This window comes from Nothobranchius furzeri, chromosome 1, assembly GCF_043380555.1.
Source record: "Nothobranchius furzeri strain GRZ-AD chromosome 1, NfurGRZ-RIMD1, whole genome shotgun sequence".
In the NCBI taxonomy this organism is placed as follows: domain Eukaryota; kingdom Metazoa; phylum Chordata; class Actinopteri; order Cyprinodontiformes; family Nothobranchiidae; genus Nothobranchius; species Nothobranchius furzeri.
Window position 1 is genome coordinate 60,738,936 of NC_091741.1, and position 16,980 is coordinate 60,755,915.

Below are 16,980 nucleotides of genomic sequence, written 5' to 3' on the forward strand. Positions count from 1 at the left end.
TACAACTTACACCTTTTATTTTCTCTCAACATGGAGGTATTTAACAAAAAAGACTCAACAGACACTAATGTTTGGAAAATATAGAAACAGACAATTTTGTACACATGAGAAGCTGAGGACAGCACAAGCCGATGTTCTTAGGGAAACATCAGACCTGCTCACCAAGATCCAAAACCCGAAACTTGTCTAGATTGTAGAAGCAGGCCTTGACGACTCGTCCTCCAAAATAACGTCCATTTAGATCCACAACAGCTGCAGAGGACACAGATGTAACATCAGACTACATGAGAGAAGCCACAATAATTTCAGATTTAAAAAAGAATAAAACATAGAGGAGTTTAAGTATCTCGGGTCTTGTTCACGAGTGAGGGTAGGAGGGATCGGGAGATCGACAGGCGGATTGGTTCGGCGTCTGCAGTCATGCGGACGCTGAGCCGATCTGTCGTGGGGAAGAGGGAGCTGAGCCAGAAAGCCAGGCTCTCGATTTACCGGTCGATCTACGTCCCAATCCTCACCTATGGTCATGAGCTTTGGGTAATGACCGAAAGAACGAGATCGCGGATACAAGCGGCCAAAATGAGTTTCCTCCGTAGGGTGGCCGGGCTCAGCCTTAGAGATAGGGTGAGGAGCTCGGACATTCGGGAGGGACTCGGAGTAGAACCGCTGCTCCTCCGGATCGAAAGGAGCCAGTTGAGGTGGTTTGGGCATCTGGTCAGGATGCCTCCTGGACGCCTCCCCGGGGAGGTGTTTCGGGCATGTCCTGCCGGCAGAAGGCCCCCGGGTCGACCCAGGACACGTTGGAGAGGTTACATCTCCAATCTGGTCCGGGAACGCCTTGGGGTCCTGCCGGAGGAGCTGGTGGACAAGGCCGGGGAGAGGACGGCCTGGAGCTCCCTAATTGGGATGCTGCCCCCGCGACCCGGACCCGGATAAGCGGAGGAAGATGAAGACGAAGACGATAAAACATAGCCATAAAGATCCAGGACCCAATTATTACTGGATTAAATCTACAAACACATGAAAAGTAGTTTAACAAAAGACTTGTCAACAATTACACTTCTCTGTTCTACTGACTAACATTAAGGCTAAATACGCCATCGGCAGTGATTTTAGGGTCATTCGATGTCAGATCATCTCGGTACCCATCCCCAATCCTGTGTTTCATGACCCCTAGTGGGGACCTGACCTCAGCTTTGATAACCGATGACAATAATACAAACTGAACTGTAAGCGTGGGTTAGACTAGACAGAAGGAATAAACCTGAGACTTAAGTGGGGAATGAAAACAAAAGAACCAAGTGGTAAAATAAGTTGAAGATTCTATTACCGCCATGATCCTAGCATGCATTAAGAGATTTCTCCACTTAGTAACCCTTTTTGTTGACAAAACCAATCTTGTAGCATGACAGGTTCTTTAACGGTGCGCCCTGCTTTCAGTAAGCTGTGATGTAAGACCGGTTCTGTTGGTGCCGTGGGGAGACGACTGGGTTGCTAGGCCACATATGACATAACACCACAGGGAACCGAGTCTCCCCTTGTTTCAGATCTGGGCCAACTCATTTAGAGAGGGACACACTTTCACCCACATTATTAGAGCAGCTACACAATCATGGGAAGAAAGTGAAGCAATTATGTAAAGTTGATCTCTTATATGTGACGGTGAACACTGACCTTTGATGGCCGACTCGACCCGCTCAAACTCCAGAAATATCCTGACGGCTTCATCATCTAGCACTTCTGCGATCTGAGGAGAAAAAACATCTTTCTCTGTCTCATCTGATCACTTTACCTCCATCTACTTGATCTTCATTCTTCTTACCTCAAAAATGACACATTTAACAACTTTGCCATATTTTTCACACTCTTCTTTTGTCTCTCCCTCCAAGTCTTCGTCCACTTCTCCCCGACCCACCATGTTCTACATAATAAACGGGGGAAAATAACTTTATTATCTAACTTCAAACTGCTTTGACTCTGGTTTTCTTTCAGCAGAGGTTAATTCCAACCATGCTTGAGAAATTAATGATGGTGTAACAAAGACATACCCTCAACAGAACCACTTTAGTTGGGTTTTTCAGGATCTCAGTGAGTGGATTGGCATCTGACTTCTTGGAAGGATCCACTGATCGGTAAAAACAAACATTAGTCACATTTTTTCATTCGCAAAACAATATTTACAGGCTGCAGGTATGCTGGAGAATGTGTGGAACAAAAGGTTAACCTAGAACATGCGATAAATGAAACCATTCAGTGTCTTGTGTACTTTTCCCATTTATTTTAGCCGTTAACGTCAGGATAAAGCGGTGGTTTTATTGTGTTAAGCACGACTGGCTCTAAATGGGTCATTCAGGAACAAAAATGCTGTTAATCTTCCAGGAAATCTGTTGGAAAATGGTACAAATGTCTTGTTCAAATATACAAATAAAAACCAAGAGTATGAAAGAATAATGTCAATAGTTTAGTAACAGCAACCATTCATGTGTTATCTCCATTTCCACTTTCTGTTAAAGGAGCCTTCTCTGTATTATATATATATATATATATATATATATATATATATATATATATATATATATATCCATCCATCCATCCATCCATCCATACGCTTATCCGGAGTTGGGTCACGAAGGCGAGAGGCCCAGACTTCCCTCTCCCCAGCCAATTGGGCCAGCACTTCCGGGAGAATCCCAAGGCGTTCCCTGGCCAGGTGAGAGACATAGTCCCTCCACCGTGTCCTGGGTCTACATTTAGGTCTCTTCCCGGTTGGACGTGCCCAGAAAACCTCACCAGGGAGGCGTCCAGGAGGCATCCTGACCAGATGCCCGAGCCACCCTTAACTGGCTCCTCTCGATGTGGAGGAACAGCGGGTCTACTCCGAGCCCCTCCCAGATGACCGAGCTTCTCACCCTATCTCTAAGGGAGAGCCCAGCCACTCTTCAGAGAAAACTCATTTCGGCCGCTTGTATCCGCGTTCTCGTTCTTTCGGTCACTACCCAAAACTCATGACCATAGGTGAGGGTAGGAATGTTGATCGACCGGTAAATCGAGAGCTTCGCCTTCCGACTCAGCTCTCTCTTCACCACGACAGACCGGTACAACGCCCGCATCACTGCAGATGCAGCACCAATCCGTCTATCGATCTCACGCTCCAGTTTTCCCTCACTCGTGAACAAGACCCTGAAATACTTAAACTCCTCCACTTGGGGCAGGACCTCATCCCTGACCCAGAGAAGGCATTCTACCCTTTTCGGAATCAAGACTATGGTCTCAGATTTAGAGGAGCTGATTCTCATCCCAGCTGCTTCACACTCGGCTGTGAACCGCTCCAGCGAAAGCTGAAGATCACGTTCTGATGAAGCCAACAGGACCACATCATCTGCAAAAAGCAGAGACCTGATCCTCAGGCCACCAAAATGGATGCCCCCCACACCTTGGCTGGGCATCAGCCTCCACTGTTGAGGCGGCCGACCGGAGCTGTGGTCGAAGGATCATCGGTGCCTGTCGTGGTGGCAACTCCCGAACCCGCTGGTGGACACCGGCAGTTAGGGATGCTGTCAAGCTGAAGAAAGAGTCCTATCAGGTATTTCTGGCCTGTGGGACTCCAGAGGCAGCTGACAGATACCGGCTAGGGCTGCAACAAACGATTATTTGGATAATCGATTAATCGGATGGGGTCTCGACACGATTAATCGGATTACATGGGGAAATTTTTAAAAACTGCTAGGGAAACGTTATTTCTCTCCTTCCTTCACTTTATTTAACACAACATTATTAGAAAACAGTTCAATAGCAGAAAAACAACATGCCATCACCTAAATTGTCTTATAAGGTGTATAGACAGAGACCCTAAGCTACATCTATCTGTGACCTAAAATGCTTGGTCCAAGTTAAACAGCTTAAGGGCAATTCTCATCTGTTTTGTTTGATCTCATCTGTTGACATTTATTTTAAATGTAATTAAACATAGGCTGTGAATTAATCAAAATTGATCACTATTTCCAAAAATGACTGAAAAAATACCAAATAAAACAAAAGTAAATGAATGCCATCCTCCTTGTGATGATGCCCTGGGCAACTGCCATAAAGTCACACCAAGAAATGCTGCTGATCATTCCAATGATCCCAAATAGACTCACATTAGGCCACATGAAAGCAACTGAACCCAAAAATATATTAACCAGTATATAACTGCACTCTCACACAACACGCCTGCAGCAACAGTTAGGACTCCTCCCTCCCTTTTAAAAGCGTTTTTGCTTCTGAGGACATTGTGGTTGTAAAACCACATGCTAGTAGTCTGGCCCCGGTGTGATCAACCAGTTTCTGCGGGAATGTGACGGCGGAACCAGGGCCAGATTAACACTTTGTTGTACCCTGGGCAACAATATTCAAGGGCTCCATCATCACGACCCAAGGAACACCATAATGTGGTCACATACAGAATATTTTACTGTAATATGCAGTAAATATACTCAATACTTGAATGCCTGACAACACGTAACCCGCCCAGAGTAACCTTTGACCCACCTCGTGTGGACTGACCAATGAGGAGAGGGTCTTAACTTGAGGCCCTCTCTTCATCGGTCAGTCTGCATGAGACTGACTCTCAACTGACGTTCAGTCGTAGGCAGCGAAGCGTCTCTGTGCAGTGCAAAAGCCCGGGTGGACAGTTTGTTTAATTAGGGTGACCATATTTCCATTTCCAAACAAGAGGACAGGGGATCTGTGCCTATAACGTCACACTATGGCAACGCCACACAAACCATGTTGGGACCCATTTTTTGTAAGAACTAAATTAATATCAGATTCTGCCAATTAAAGGGCTCTAAAACAATTCATATGTAAATATTTTGCGTATTTAATGCAAAATCTAATTTTTCTGCTTTAGTGCTGCAACAAGGTTTTATTAATAATAAATTATTATACCTTTTGTTTTACTACAGCATCGGTAAGCTTCCTGTGCACAGATTATTAAGGATGCTTGTTTCAGCTGTGAGATTAGACGATATGATCAATGAAAAAATAAGTTGTCACACACTCCATGGACACTTTCAGAGAATCCACAAATAGTGGCTTTCAAATGGTTTTGTTACTTTTTACAAGTTTATAAAAGAAGCAGAGGAGACAGCATGTCTGATAATTTAGTTTTTCATCTGATAATATTAGAACATGTCAGTAATGTCTGAGGGGCTTTTATAAACACCGTATAACTAACACTACTGGAGAGGGCATGAATTACACAGAGGCTTCTGGGGAGCCCAGTTATTGGGGGGGGGGGGGGGGGGGATTTTGCCTTGGCCCCCAAAATGTCTTGAAACGGCCCTGGGTGTGTGACTGAGTTTTGAAGGTGATCTGAATTGTATCAGATGTATAAATATGACATGTGTAGAACTTATTGCTTTTTACTGGTAAAAACGTGTAGTGGAGATAAATCTACCTACATTTTACTTTTCAACACTTTGTTTGTTTTCTTGTTTTTATTGAACTATTTTCCTGTCCTGTCTGTCTCTCATCTTCCTGCATCTCCTCTTAATTCTCCAGAAAATCTGTTGCCTGGATTCTTACCTTTTCACCTCATCAGTTACTTTTGAGCAGATCAAAGGGATCTCCTGACCGAAAAGCGCAGAGCGCGTTTTCGATGCTGCGTCAGTGAGGTGACATCACCACAGCACAGGTGATGAGCTCCGCAGTAGCGAGCTTCAGGCACAAATAAGACAGAAAATAGAGAACATGTGCGGACATGAACGATCGTGTGCTAATTATAGTTTTGTGGTTGCGCCACTTTGAGAATGGACCGTGCGCTGGAAGCAGCTGCCTGGATCGCTGTGCAACAATGCGGAACCGGTTCGCAGCAGCGCAAGTCTGCCGGCTCTCCCTCGCGCTGATCTGCCGGCTCTCCCTTGCGCTGATCTGCGGCTCTCCCTCGCGCTGATCTGCGGCTCTCCCTCGCGCTGATCTGCGGCTCTCCCTCGCGCTGATCTGCGGCTCTCCCTCGCGCTGATCTGACTTGCTCTGCTCTGCGCGCAACGGCGGGCGGGAAGGGGGGGCGCTTTTGGAAGAGTTGTGCGACACAACAAATCGATGACGCAATTCGTTGCCAACGCTTTTAGTAATCGATTTTCATCGAATTTATCGATTCTTTGTTGCAGCCCTAATACCGGCAGTCCAAGCGGAACTCGGCTCGGATGGTCGCCAAGGCAAAAATCCAGGCATGGGAAGAGCTCGGTGAGACCATGGAGCAAGACTTCCATACAGCTTTGAGGATATTCTGGTCCACTATCCGGCGCCTAAGGGGGGAAAGCAGTGTGCTACCAACACTATCTATAGGGGGGACGTGTGCTGCTGACCTCTACTCGGGACGTTGTGGATCAGTGGGCAGAATACTTCGAAGACCTCCTCAATCCCACCAACACGTCTTCCAGTGAGGAAGCAGAGTCTGGGGACTTTGGGTTGGCATCTCTAATCTCTGGTGCTGAGGTCATTGAGGTGGTTAAAAAGCTCCTCTGTGGCAAGGCTCCAGGGGTGGATGAGATCCACCCGGAGTTCCTTAAGGCTCTGGATGTTGTGGGGCTGTGTTGGCTGATGTGGCTTTGCAATATCGCGTGGACATTGGGGGCAGTCCCACTGGACTGGCAGACCGGGGTGGTGGTGCCCTTATTTAAAAAGGGGGACCGCAGGGTGTGTTCCAACTACAGGGGGTTCACACTCCTAAGCCTTCCTGGTAAGGTCTATTCAGGAGTTCTGGAGAGGAGGGTCCGTCGGATTGTTGAACCTCAGATTCAGGAGGAGCAATTTGCTGTGGTTTTATTTAATGTAACTGGTGTAAATACATCTGTAGCAAAAAGCATTAAGTGTTTGTTACGGGTTGTCTAAGCATTTTTTTAAATGCATTTGTTACTTTTAATTTATATTACCCCAGTTTATTTGTCAGATTGAAGGATGAGACACGGGTCCAAGCAGAGATGGTACATTTCCATGGTAACAAGAATTTAACGATAGATTTTTTTGATAGGTGTTGATGTTGACACTCTCTAGTGCAAACTTCAGTCATTTCAAATGATTAAACTATTTTTAGGTCACTGATGGACTTATTTTGATGAAAAAGGATTAAAATAAGAAGTAGCTCAAATGATTTTGTTTGGTCAAACATCACCTACTTCAGTAACTTCATGAGAACTGATTTGCTGAATAAATAAAAACATTAATGCAGTTTAAAGAGAAAAAATATATCATTTTCTTCAGAAATTGGTTGTAATAATTAAAATAATAAACCTAAAGGTTTTGATTCCCACTGCAACCTTAAAGGTTTATAAATGATTGGAGCTATTTTGACTCAGATACAATTCTTTATTTGGCATTTTCTCTTTAGACAGCCGTTGATTTGATGATCAAGTCCATAAACTTTTGATTTAACAAAACAAGACAGTGACTTTCACTGCTTTTCTACAGCAAGAATTTGTCATAATCTAATACAATAATTTTAAAATTCAAATCAGTCGACACCTAGTGGTATAAAGTTAAAACTACATCTGACAAAAGCTTTCCATTTTTCTGACCTTCAGACCAGAATGGATGCATGTTTAAGTTGCTGCATCAGATTATTGTTTCCTTACTGATGATAAAACATTAAAACTAAACCAGTACAGTAGTTTGAGAAAAAGACCCGTCACTTTCTGTGTTCAAACTAATTTTGATACGCTGAGTGTATCACTTACTAGTGATACACGCAGCTCTTTGGGTCCAGCCTGGACCATAAACCAGCTTAGATCCAGCCTGGTCATTCCACTCAGGCTAAAATCAATGTTTCGTGTTTAGTTTATTTCTTTGTTAGTGCTAATATTTACCTGATTATTATTGCACTCCGATTTCTAAAACAGCTGATCACAGTTATTAGAGTAATGCACAAAACACCAGCGTATCACTACACAGTGGTAAGTACTCGTTCTTGAATCCATTATTGATGTGTCTGAACTGTGATGCTGGTGTCCAGGAGAGGTCTTTGTTTCTGTCGCTGTAGTTTTTTTTATCACTATTTTTACTTGACTTTTATTTTGAAACAGTTTGTTATTAAACTACTTTTATAAGCTTTACGTGTGCTGAGGCATGTGTGTATGCTGGAGGTTGTTGGAGCTGAAAGACTGAAGGAAGTTCTTTAAGATCCGCTGTGGAAGCAGCCAAAAGACCGAACCTCATATTAAATAAAATACCTCACTTTTATAGCTTACTCCTGGGAGCTCTTTTCCTAATATAAAATTCCAGACCTTTCCAAAGCTTTTATTTGTATGTACTTTTATACGTGGTGCCTACTGCCTAATTGGTTGAAATTGAACCAGCTGTGTGTTGCCCGCTTATGCTAACAAGGTAAATCCTTTTGACAGCTGCAGATCTAAGATTTCCATTGATATTTAGTTCATCTCAGTAATGCTACATCATTTTCCCTCTGAGAGGGTGGACATTTGCACATAGTTAGAGAACAATAGTCGACAGCAAGAATGCACAAAAAATTCTACACTTTTGAATTTCTGGAAAGTGTTTTAAAATTCCACTTTTTAAGACTTTCCAAAGTTGCACAAGCATCTTGTTACTCAGTCAAACACACAATGGAACCCTTGTAATTAACAACAACAGGTATAGTTGGGTTCCAAAGCACAATTTTGCCTTTTTTCTTTGCATTTGTAATTTAAAGTGACGATGTGTAGTTTTTACCATTAATCTCTAGAAATATCCATTGAAATTTTGCTGTAAATGAATTGAAAGATGCCCAGTTGTTGAAACACATCGGTGGTTTCATAACATATAACCATAAAAATTGAGTCTAAAATACATGGGAGCGGGTCTAAGTCTCTGGGAGACGCCATATTGGATGCCATGTTTCCTTCTACGGGAGCCCGTGAGGACAAAATGCATTTACTTATTTGTAACAAATGGTTACTAAACTTTCAGCATTAATAAATGTTATTTTACACATTTACCTCTTCACTCATTGCAAGTGATGAAAGGGAATCTGATTTTCTTGTTATTTTGCTGGAGGTTGTACTCCCAAGGATTTTTGACCCTAAGGGCCATCTGTTGGTAAGGCCTTACTTGAACACAAAAATAATGCTTGCTTTTAATGATTTAGGTGTCTACTGCCCCCTGTTAACTGGGAAACTACACACTGTCACTTTAATATCAACATGGCCTTCTTGTTAGTTTCCATTTCTTCCCAGTGTCACTAACAGACCATCATAATTATCTCACGCTCTCTGCGATGCTATAGAACAGGGATTCCCTAAGTGTGGTGCTCACACCCCCTGCCGCTAGGGGGTGCGCGAAGTGAAAAGTGTAATGGCTGCGGAGCTCAGAGAAGTCTGTCATATATCACCATTAGCGTAGTCAGAAACTCATTTGTGGGTGGGCCAAAGAAAAAGTAAGTGGGCCCAATAAATGTAATTGAAAACAAGTATATTTTGCGAGCACGCGCGTGTGTCCTCCGCATGTGCCCTAGCTTCATAATAACAATGTGCCGAGCTTCAGCACTCTGGCCTGCGCACGCCGATATGTTCCTTATTTGATCATTTTTAACAATGATGGAGGAATCTGAAGGTGGTGAGTCATTCTGGCAGATTGTAATTAACACCTGTCTCATGCAGGTGTTCTGACATTGTAAACCTCACACACAGAACATTGTGGATGTAACTAAATAAATCAAGAAATGATTCCCATCTGAGCATTTTAGCATTATTATATTATTATATTAGCACACTGACTGTGGGACAGTATTCTAAATGTGTCAGGCTATTAACAGCTTGCTGAAGATCTGAAGCTCAGAGTGCGTCTGTCAGAGGTCAGACGCGTTCCAGCGGAACCACGGCTCACGGGTGCACAAGTGAGCACATCTGGGCTGGGCAGAAGTTATTTTACAACATTGGTTTAAATAGCGCCAATAACGAGACGCGGTGACTGGTGCAGCTCATGGAGCTGTGCCACACACACACGTCACACACACACGCACGCACGCACGCACACACGCACGCACACACACACACACACACACACACACACACACACACACACACACAGAGTCAATAAGCGCGGACGCTGTGCAAACTCCGGCGCACCGTCAGACTGAAGGCAGAAATGAGCGCTGCCTCCTCCGTGATAAAAAAAAACAGAAACTTTTAAGAGGTTTTATAACATTTTTCATTCCAGGTCAAATTAAGATATTAGCTTCTATTTTGGGATGACGTATGAAAGTCGGGTCCGCTCCAGCCAGTGACTCCTCATGAACCTGACCACATCTCATGTTACTGCAGCATTTGTTGTTCCAGTCCGCGTGGCAGCGGATCGCAGATTCAGCCACCATAAAACAGCAATAAGTCGGTCTGAGGCAAAAGTGAACCTCATGGCTTTTCCATCTTTTCCCCTATAGACATTTGATTACGCACAAGTAGGTGACCAGTTCAGGTTTACGCAGAGCAGAAGGAAGGAGAGAGCTCTGGCCGCACAGGTTAAACGTTCCTACTTTAAGAAAGCGTTAAATTGCATTGTTGATGTGCTACCTGGGCACTCTAAATATTTATTTAAAATTAAATCAAAGGAAATTGTAATGGTATTGAATGTTTATTACCGTAAATTAGTGATGTGTCAGTTGTGAACGAACCGGCTCTAAGAGCCGGCTCTTTGAAGTGAACGACGGGAGCCGGCTCATCATTGAGAGCCGTCCCCTCCCCTCCCCTCCCCTCTTGCTTTGGTGAAAGCTACAGGCGATTGGTCAACATGTGTAACTGTGTGTCCAGACTGTCCACACACAGAGCAGCAGGGGCGGGAAGAGGGAGGATCAGACTCAGACACACAGCAGAGCACATGCGGGTGGAGGGAGACGAGAGGGAACGAGGAGGAGGAAAAAGGTGAGCGAGAGGGAGGAGAGTGCGACGAAGCCGGTGAGAAAATGAGCGCCAGCAGTCGGAAAGTGGAGATTTCTTAAAGTGTTCAGTTATTAAATCCATAGAAATGATAAATATGTGATATATTGCATTTTTTTACATTAGTAAATCATTTTACATACAGTTTTGCATTATTTTGGTTATAAATGTACTCTACGCAAGAGAAAATCTGAGGAGCCACTTGGGAGCCGAAAAAGCCGGCTCTTTTTGGTGAGCTGAGCCAAAAGAACCGGCTCTCTAAAAAGAGCCGGAATTCCCACCACTACCGTAAATCCTCCAATACAGGCCGGTATTCAATTAAAGGCAGGGTCTCCAAGTTTGGCCGGTGTCGGAGTCAGCGGAGGTAAATAATGGCCGGTCTCTTATTGTGGCCGGGTGGAATGTGGTAACAAGCAAGTATGAGCGTCCCAGGGTTATAGTCCCCAAATCAACCAGCAGGAGGCAGTAGAGGTTCACGCAGACCTTTATTAGGCTTTTTCTTCAATGCTTTGTAACGCTACAGACACGATCCTCTATCATGCTCCTACCACACAGAGTCACGGTGTCAGTTAACCATGCTAATTCAACCCGCTCCACAGAACACACATCACCTTCCCTGTGGCTTACATAACACTCACACAACACGCAAATCAGCACATAGGAACTAGCAGAACGATAGGAAACACATATAACACAATACCCAGAATGCACCTGGCTTACAACCCCAGCCAGGTCATTACACTATCAAGTTCAAAGAGAACGTGCTGATTATGCTGCAGAACACTCTGGAGAGCAGCAGTAGGGGGTGTATGAACTAGTCAACTTCACTATAGTGACTTTTTATGCCTGTCGTCGACTAGTTGCTGTCACGTGATAATGACCGGCAAGATGCAGCCCTTGGAAAAGACAGCAGCCTGCTGTCAGCAGGTGACAAGCTTCTGCGCTCAGGGGGTGGGGGGCAACGCGCTGTGCCAGACCGTAGGTACTGACACGCAATTGTTCATGTCGGTTCATTTTAGGGCTGGGGGTAAACGATTATTTTTAAAACGATTATTCTGACGATTATTTTATCGAATAGTCGACTACTCTAATGACTATTTAGACAATTAATCTAATGATTATTTTTCTATTGCCCAGTTAATAAAAACCAAAAAAATCTCTAATAAATTCCTCAAAAAAATTGATAAATTGTTACTGTAAGAGAATAAACACTACAGGCCTTCTATTTTGTAAAACACTGCTTTTATTGTGTTGGTTGGTTATGTTCTGGTGACATGTTGAACTTGGGAGTGCAGGCTGCTGCCTGAGAGGTGGTCGGAGAGATGGAGCGTCTCCATACTGCTTTGTTTTGGTCACTTATGTGCGTGAGGCGAGTGGTGTTACGACTCTTCCTGGGGAGTTTGGCTCGTGTGCAAAAAGTAAGGGACAATAACGGGATTTAAAAGTTAAAATGATGATCAGGTTTATTTACAACTACAAAAAAACATAAACCTTTCCATCCACAGGTTGGGAATAATAAAACTAATTCTGCCTGTGGGGAATTAAAACAAAAGTACAAATAAGTAGGGATGTCCAACTGGGCAAAGATTACAGGGTTCTGGAGCAAAATAAGAATCTCCAAAGGTCCAACTCTAAACTGGGTGGTTAAACCAAACTCAAGGTGATATCTTAAACGAAACCAAAAACCCACAACACTCTAAATGTAATAAAAGGGAGATCTACGCCACAAAAAAAGATGAACTCTAAACCAAAACGTAACAGCTTATCCCAACGCAAGAAGCTGTTAGCGAAAATGCTAACAGTAGCTTTACCAACGTTAATTTGAAGTTACCAAATTTAAATAAACCAAAAACACCCAGCAGCAAACAGACCAGCACGGAGGAGAGACTGCTACCACCAAAACAGCTCTCCTAATGTCTGAAAGAAGCTCCTTAATGAAGGGAGAAACGCTCCAGGTGATGTTCTACATCTGCGATAGACACGAAGCAGCGCATCTGACCCCGGAAGTTGTTGTCCGTTGCCGGGAGATGAAGGCGGGCAAAACAGGAAAGGAATCTAATAGTGGACGGACATTGTTCCGGGTCTTCGGTATTTGGCGGAGATGTTAGTGAAGGCGGAGAAGAGGGCGAACTAGAGGGAAAACAGGCCGATTCCTCCTCTATTTACAAACTCCTGGGGATGCAACAAGTGGGCGTGGTGCGTCGACTACCGGATCTGACGTTGACAAATTTTTAGAATCGAGCCGTCGCCGTCATCGAGGCGTCGCTACAGCCCTAGTTCATTTCCTTTAATGTTTTCTGTCTTTTATTTGCGCCTGATGTGTATCGCTGCTGTGGAGCGGGGCGCATCAACTTGTCCTCTGACGCACAGATCACTGATGCGGCCGGCAAGCAGGGAGCGCTCCGCTGTTTTCGCGGTCGGTAGATCTGCCTCCTGAGCACGGCCACAGTAACAATCAGGTGTCGCCACCTCAAAAACTAATTTAACACGCGATCGTTCGTGTCAGTTCATTTCCTTTAATGTTTTCTGTCTTTTATTTGCACCTGATGCGTTTCACTGCATGCTGTGGAGCGGGGCGCATCACCTTGTCCTCCGACGCACTGATCACTGATACGGCCGCCAAACAGCGAGCGCTCCGCTGTTTTTGCTGTCGGTAGATCTTTTAGAACTGCAGTTCAAAGGTAACTCATGAGGTGAATATATATGAACCCAGGTAGCAGTTTCTCTTTAGGATTGAGAGGAGATGCAGGAAGATAATAAACAGGCAGGACAGAAAAATTGTCAAATAAAAACAAGTTAGTTTTTGTACCTGGTGGTTGCAACAAACAGACACCATTGAAGGTCATCAGAAGTGAGGAACAGAAAATGAAATAATTATTTTAATGTTTAGAGCAGCAGGAACTCCGAGAGGCTGCAGGCGCATCAGTGAGTTTGCGGCCGCTGCGCAGGGGGAGGGCTGAAGCAGAAACTACCGTTGTTAAAAGAAATGTGTTTAACTTTGAAAATGTGGGCGCAATATTAATTGTCAAAAACTCCAACGAACCATTAGTTCATTTTGCTCAATTAGAAATAGAGGCCTGCCTCTAATACTGGCCCTTCTTCCAATAAAGGCCTGGAGCTTGATGAGCTTGAGTCAAATACAGGCCCGGGTCTGTATTAGAGGATTTACGGTAATTACTATTTAAAAAATGAAAGTGATGGGGAGAAAGGTCAATCATATTTTTTTAACCCTGTCTGTTTAGCTTGATGTCTGATATATATATATATATAGCCATGCCCTGATGTGGGGGCTGGGGGGTGCGCAGCTAAATAAGTTTGGGAACCGCTGCTATAGAACGTTTAGCTCTGCATTAACTGGTGTAACAGAATGTGAGGGTAAAACACACAAACAAACAGTGAGTAAGGTAAAAGGAAACCAACCTGCAAAGCCTCCTCCTGGAATCTCAGCACCAGCTGACTGGCTGGACCCCGCTGCTTAATCACACAAAAACAACCAAACACACACAATGAAACACACATACACTAAGTCACTGGAAAATAACGGCTCGATATCAAAATAAGACACAAATGAACACAGTTCATGACAACAAGCTGGTATCAGCTGACAGAACAAGCTGAAGTAGGTTTTCAAGTAGCTGACCCATGAAGATTATTTAAAGCAGACGGTGTTGAAAAAGCAAAAAAAGGTAGGATCAAGAGCAGAAATACGCTAACGCGACTTACGTTTTTCTGCAGCGTCGCCCACAATGATCTTCCCGCCCCTTTTGCTGGTCTTCTCCACAGACAGGGCCGTGCTCAGGCCTTGCTCGTGCTTCCCCAGACCCTGACCTTCTTTGAAGCCGTACTTCTGCATGATCTTATGGGCCACCGTACCTCTGTTTGAAGTACACCATTAAGGCAATTTTAGTTTTTTTTTTTCCTTCTACTAGAAGTGTTTTAAAAGTTTAAACTCAAATGGCTGACCCACCCCATGTTTGCCAGGAAGGAGCTACTTGGTAAAGGAGGCGAACGGGGCCGATCGGAGTCTTCATACATGGGTGGAGGAATGGCTGCCTTGGAGCCTCTGGCAGGACGACCTTCATCTTCATAAGTATACGAAGAACCTAAACAGTTTATAAAGACACAATTATTCCCTTTGATAAGGAGAATTCTAACATGTTTGTTTAATGAAAATGATGATGTAAAATCATTAAAAAAAATACATCTGTTTTACAGGTCTTTATTTCTAGGCCAATGCTGCCCTCTGCTGGACGACTGCTGCATTAACTGAGGCAGCGTTTGGTCTGGATTCATCTCTCATTTGGATCAATTTGACCCTGGTTTCAGATTAGAAAACTAGATATGAAATCTAGTTTGTACTTTTGCACTTTACATTCAAACATTCAGCCTTTTTAGTCCATACAAATTCTGCTGATTTCAGAAGATAAATGTTGACAAAACCATCAATATCAGTAAATAACAGTTTTCGGCCATACAGCAATATTGTTAACGGATATCGACTTCTTTGTTTGCTCTCCAAGAAACCAAAGAAGTCCAGTTGCCTTCATTTGAAACCTTTGGATTACCATGATCTGGATGACTGAGAACCTTCACCAGCACATATTTAAAAACTGGAGCTCATTAATTAGGCCATCATTTATTTAAGTCAGGTAGTCCAAATGACAGCAGGGAGGCTCGCTAGATGTTGCACACATAGGCAGTGGGTATTATTTTACTCCAACAATCTGAATAGCTGTGTACATGCACGTCAACGGGAATGATGATAGAACAAAGCTACCTCCTCATCTGTGCCCCAGGCAAGCTGGTTCCCAAAGTCAGAGACTCTCTTGGTCAGCTTGCTTCCCACACCAAACCTTCTGTCAGGAATCTTGGCGTGACCTTTGACCCAGCTCTCACCCTGGATTCTCATGTCAGTTCTCTTGTTCACTCTTCCTTCTTCCATCTCAGGAACATTGCTAAGCTGAGTCCCATTCTGTCCTGCTCAGAACTTGAGACTGTCATTTACACCTTCCTCTCCTCACGCTTAGACTACTGTAACTCTCTTTTCACGTGTCTGAGCAGAACCTCCCTGAACCGTCTACAGGTGGTTCAGAATGCCTGTGCTCGGCTTCTGACCAAGTCCTCCAAACACACCCACATCACCCCACTTCTCCTCCAGCTTCACTGGCTGCCAGTCAACTTCAGGGTTCATTTCAAGATCCTGGTTCTGGTCTATAGGGCCTTACATGGACAAGCACCATCTTACATTGGTGATCTTCTTAGTCCCTACACCCCCAGCAGGTCCCTGAGGTCCAGTGACCAAAGCCTACTGGTTGTGCAGCACCAGGCTAAAGACCAAAGGTGACAGATCATTTGCTGCTGTGGCCCCCAGACTCTGGAACTCTCTCCCCCTGAGCCTGAGATCAGTGGACTCAGTGGTCTCCTTTAAAAAGCAGCTGAATACTCACTTGTTCAAGCTGGCTTTTGTATGACCTTCTTCACCACTCTCTCTTTATTCTGCTCTCCCCACCTACCGTATTCCACCTTCCTCGAGATTCACTGATTTCCCTCTTTCCTATTCACTCTCTCTTTCTTTACATAGTTTCTTTTAAATCCCAATTGTCTATTTTTGCTTATTTTAAACATATTTTGAATCAGTTTCTAAATTATTTTTTTATATTTTAAATTTTTTGTTTTTGTGAATCGCCTCGTGATTTTTGAGAGGCGCTATAGAAAAGATCGTTTCTTCTTCTTCAGGGCAGATCCCTGATGCTGGTAATGGTCCAACCCTATTCATTATACTTACCGTCTTTGTCTACAAGTGATGAAGGAGGGGCGATGGCTGCTCCACCCATACCTGACATGAAAAGAAAAAGTATGAAAATAACATACAACTAAGGATAATTTAGCACAACACCAGGGCACTCAGTGATCCTGTCATATCAGTGTAATACTTTGATTAACTGCAGTAAGAATACCACCAGACAAGCCGAAAAACTGTTTAAAACGGATGAAGCAACAAATGTTTGTTAACAAATCAATTGTTGTTGTTACAGCTGTGATAAGTGTGTGTGTGTGTGTGTGTGTGTGTGTGTGT

The 16,980-nt window shown here is 43.9% G+C and overlaps 1 protein-coding gene across 2 annotated transcripts in view; it reads right to left on the reverse strand.

Annotated features, from left to right (window-relative positions):
* rbm17 (RNA binding motif protein 17) overlaps positions 1-16,980 on the reverse strand; it is a 20,919-nt gene continuing 3,939 nt past the window's right edge. For both annotated transcript variants that reach the window (XM_070549508.1, XM_070549516.1), the window contains exons 6-13: positions 16,690-16,740; positions 14,872-15,007; positions 14,628-14,779; positions 14,325-14,375; positions 2,046-2,122; positions 1,820-1,918; positions 1,672-1,744; positions 1-252 (exon numbers count right to left, since the gene is read on the reverse strand). In XM_070549508.1, the coding sequence (XP_070405609.1) occupies positions 149-252; positions 1,672-1,744; positions 1,820-1,918; positions 2,046-2,122; positions 14,325-14,375; positions 14,628-14,779; positions 14,872-15,007; positions 16,690-16,740 (743 nt within the window). In that variant the 3' untranslated portion in view covers positions 1-148. The remainder of the gene's footprint in view (positions 253-1,671; positions 1,745-1,819; positions 1,919-2,045; positions 2,123-14,324; positions 14,376-14,627; positions 14,780-14,871; positions 15,008-16,689; positions 16,741-16,980) is intronic.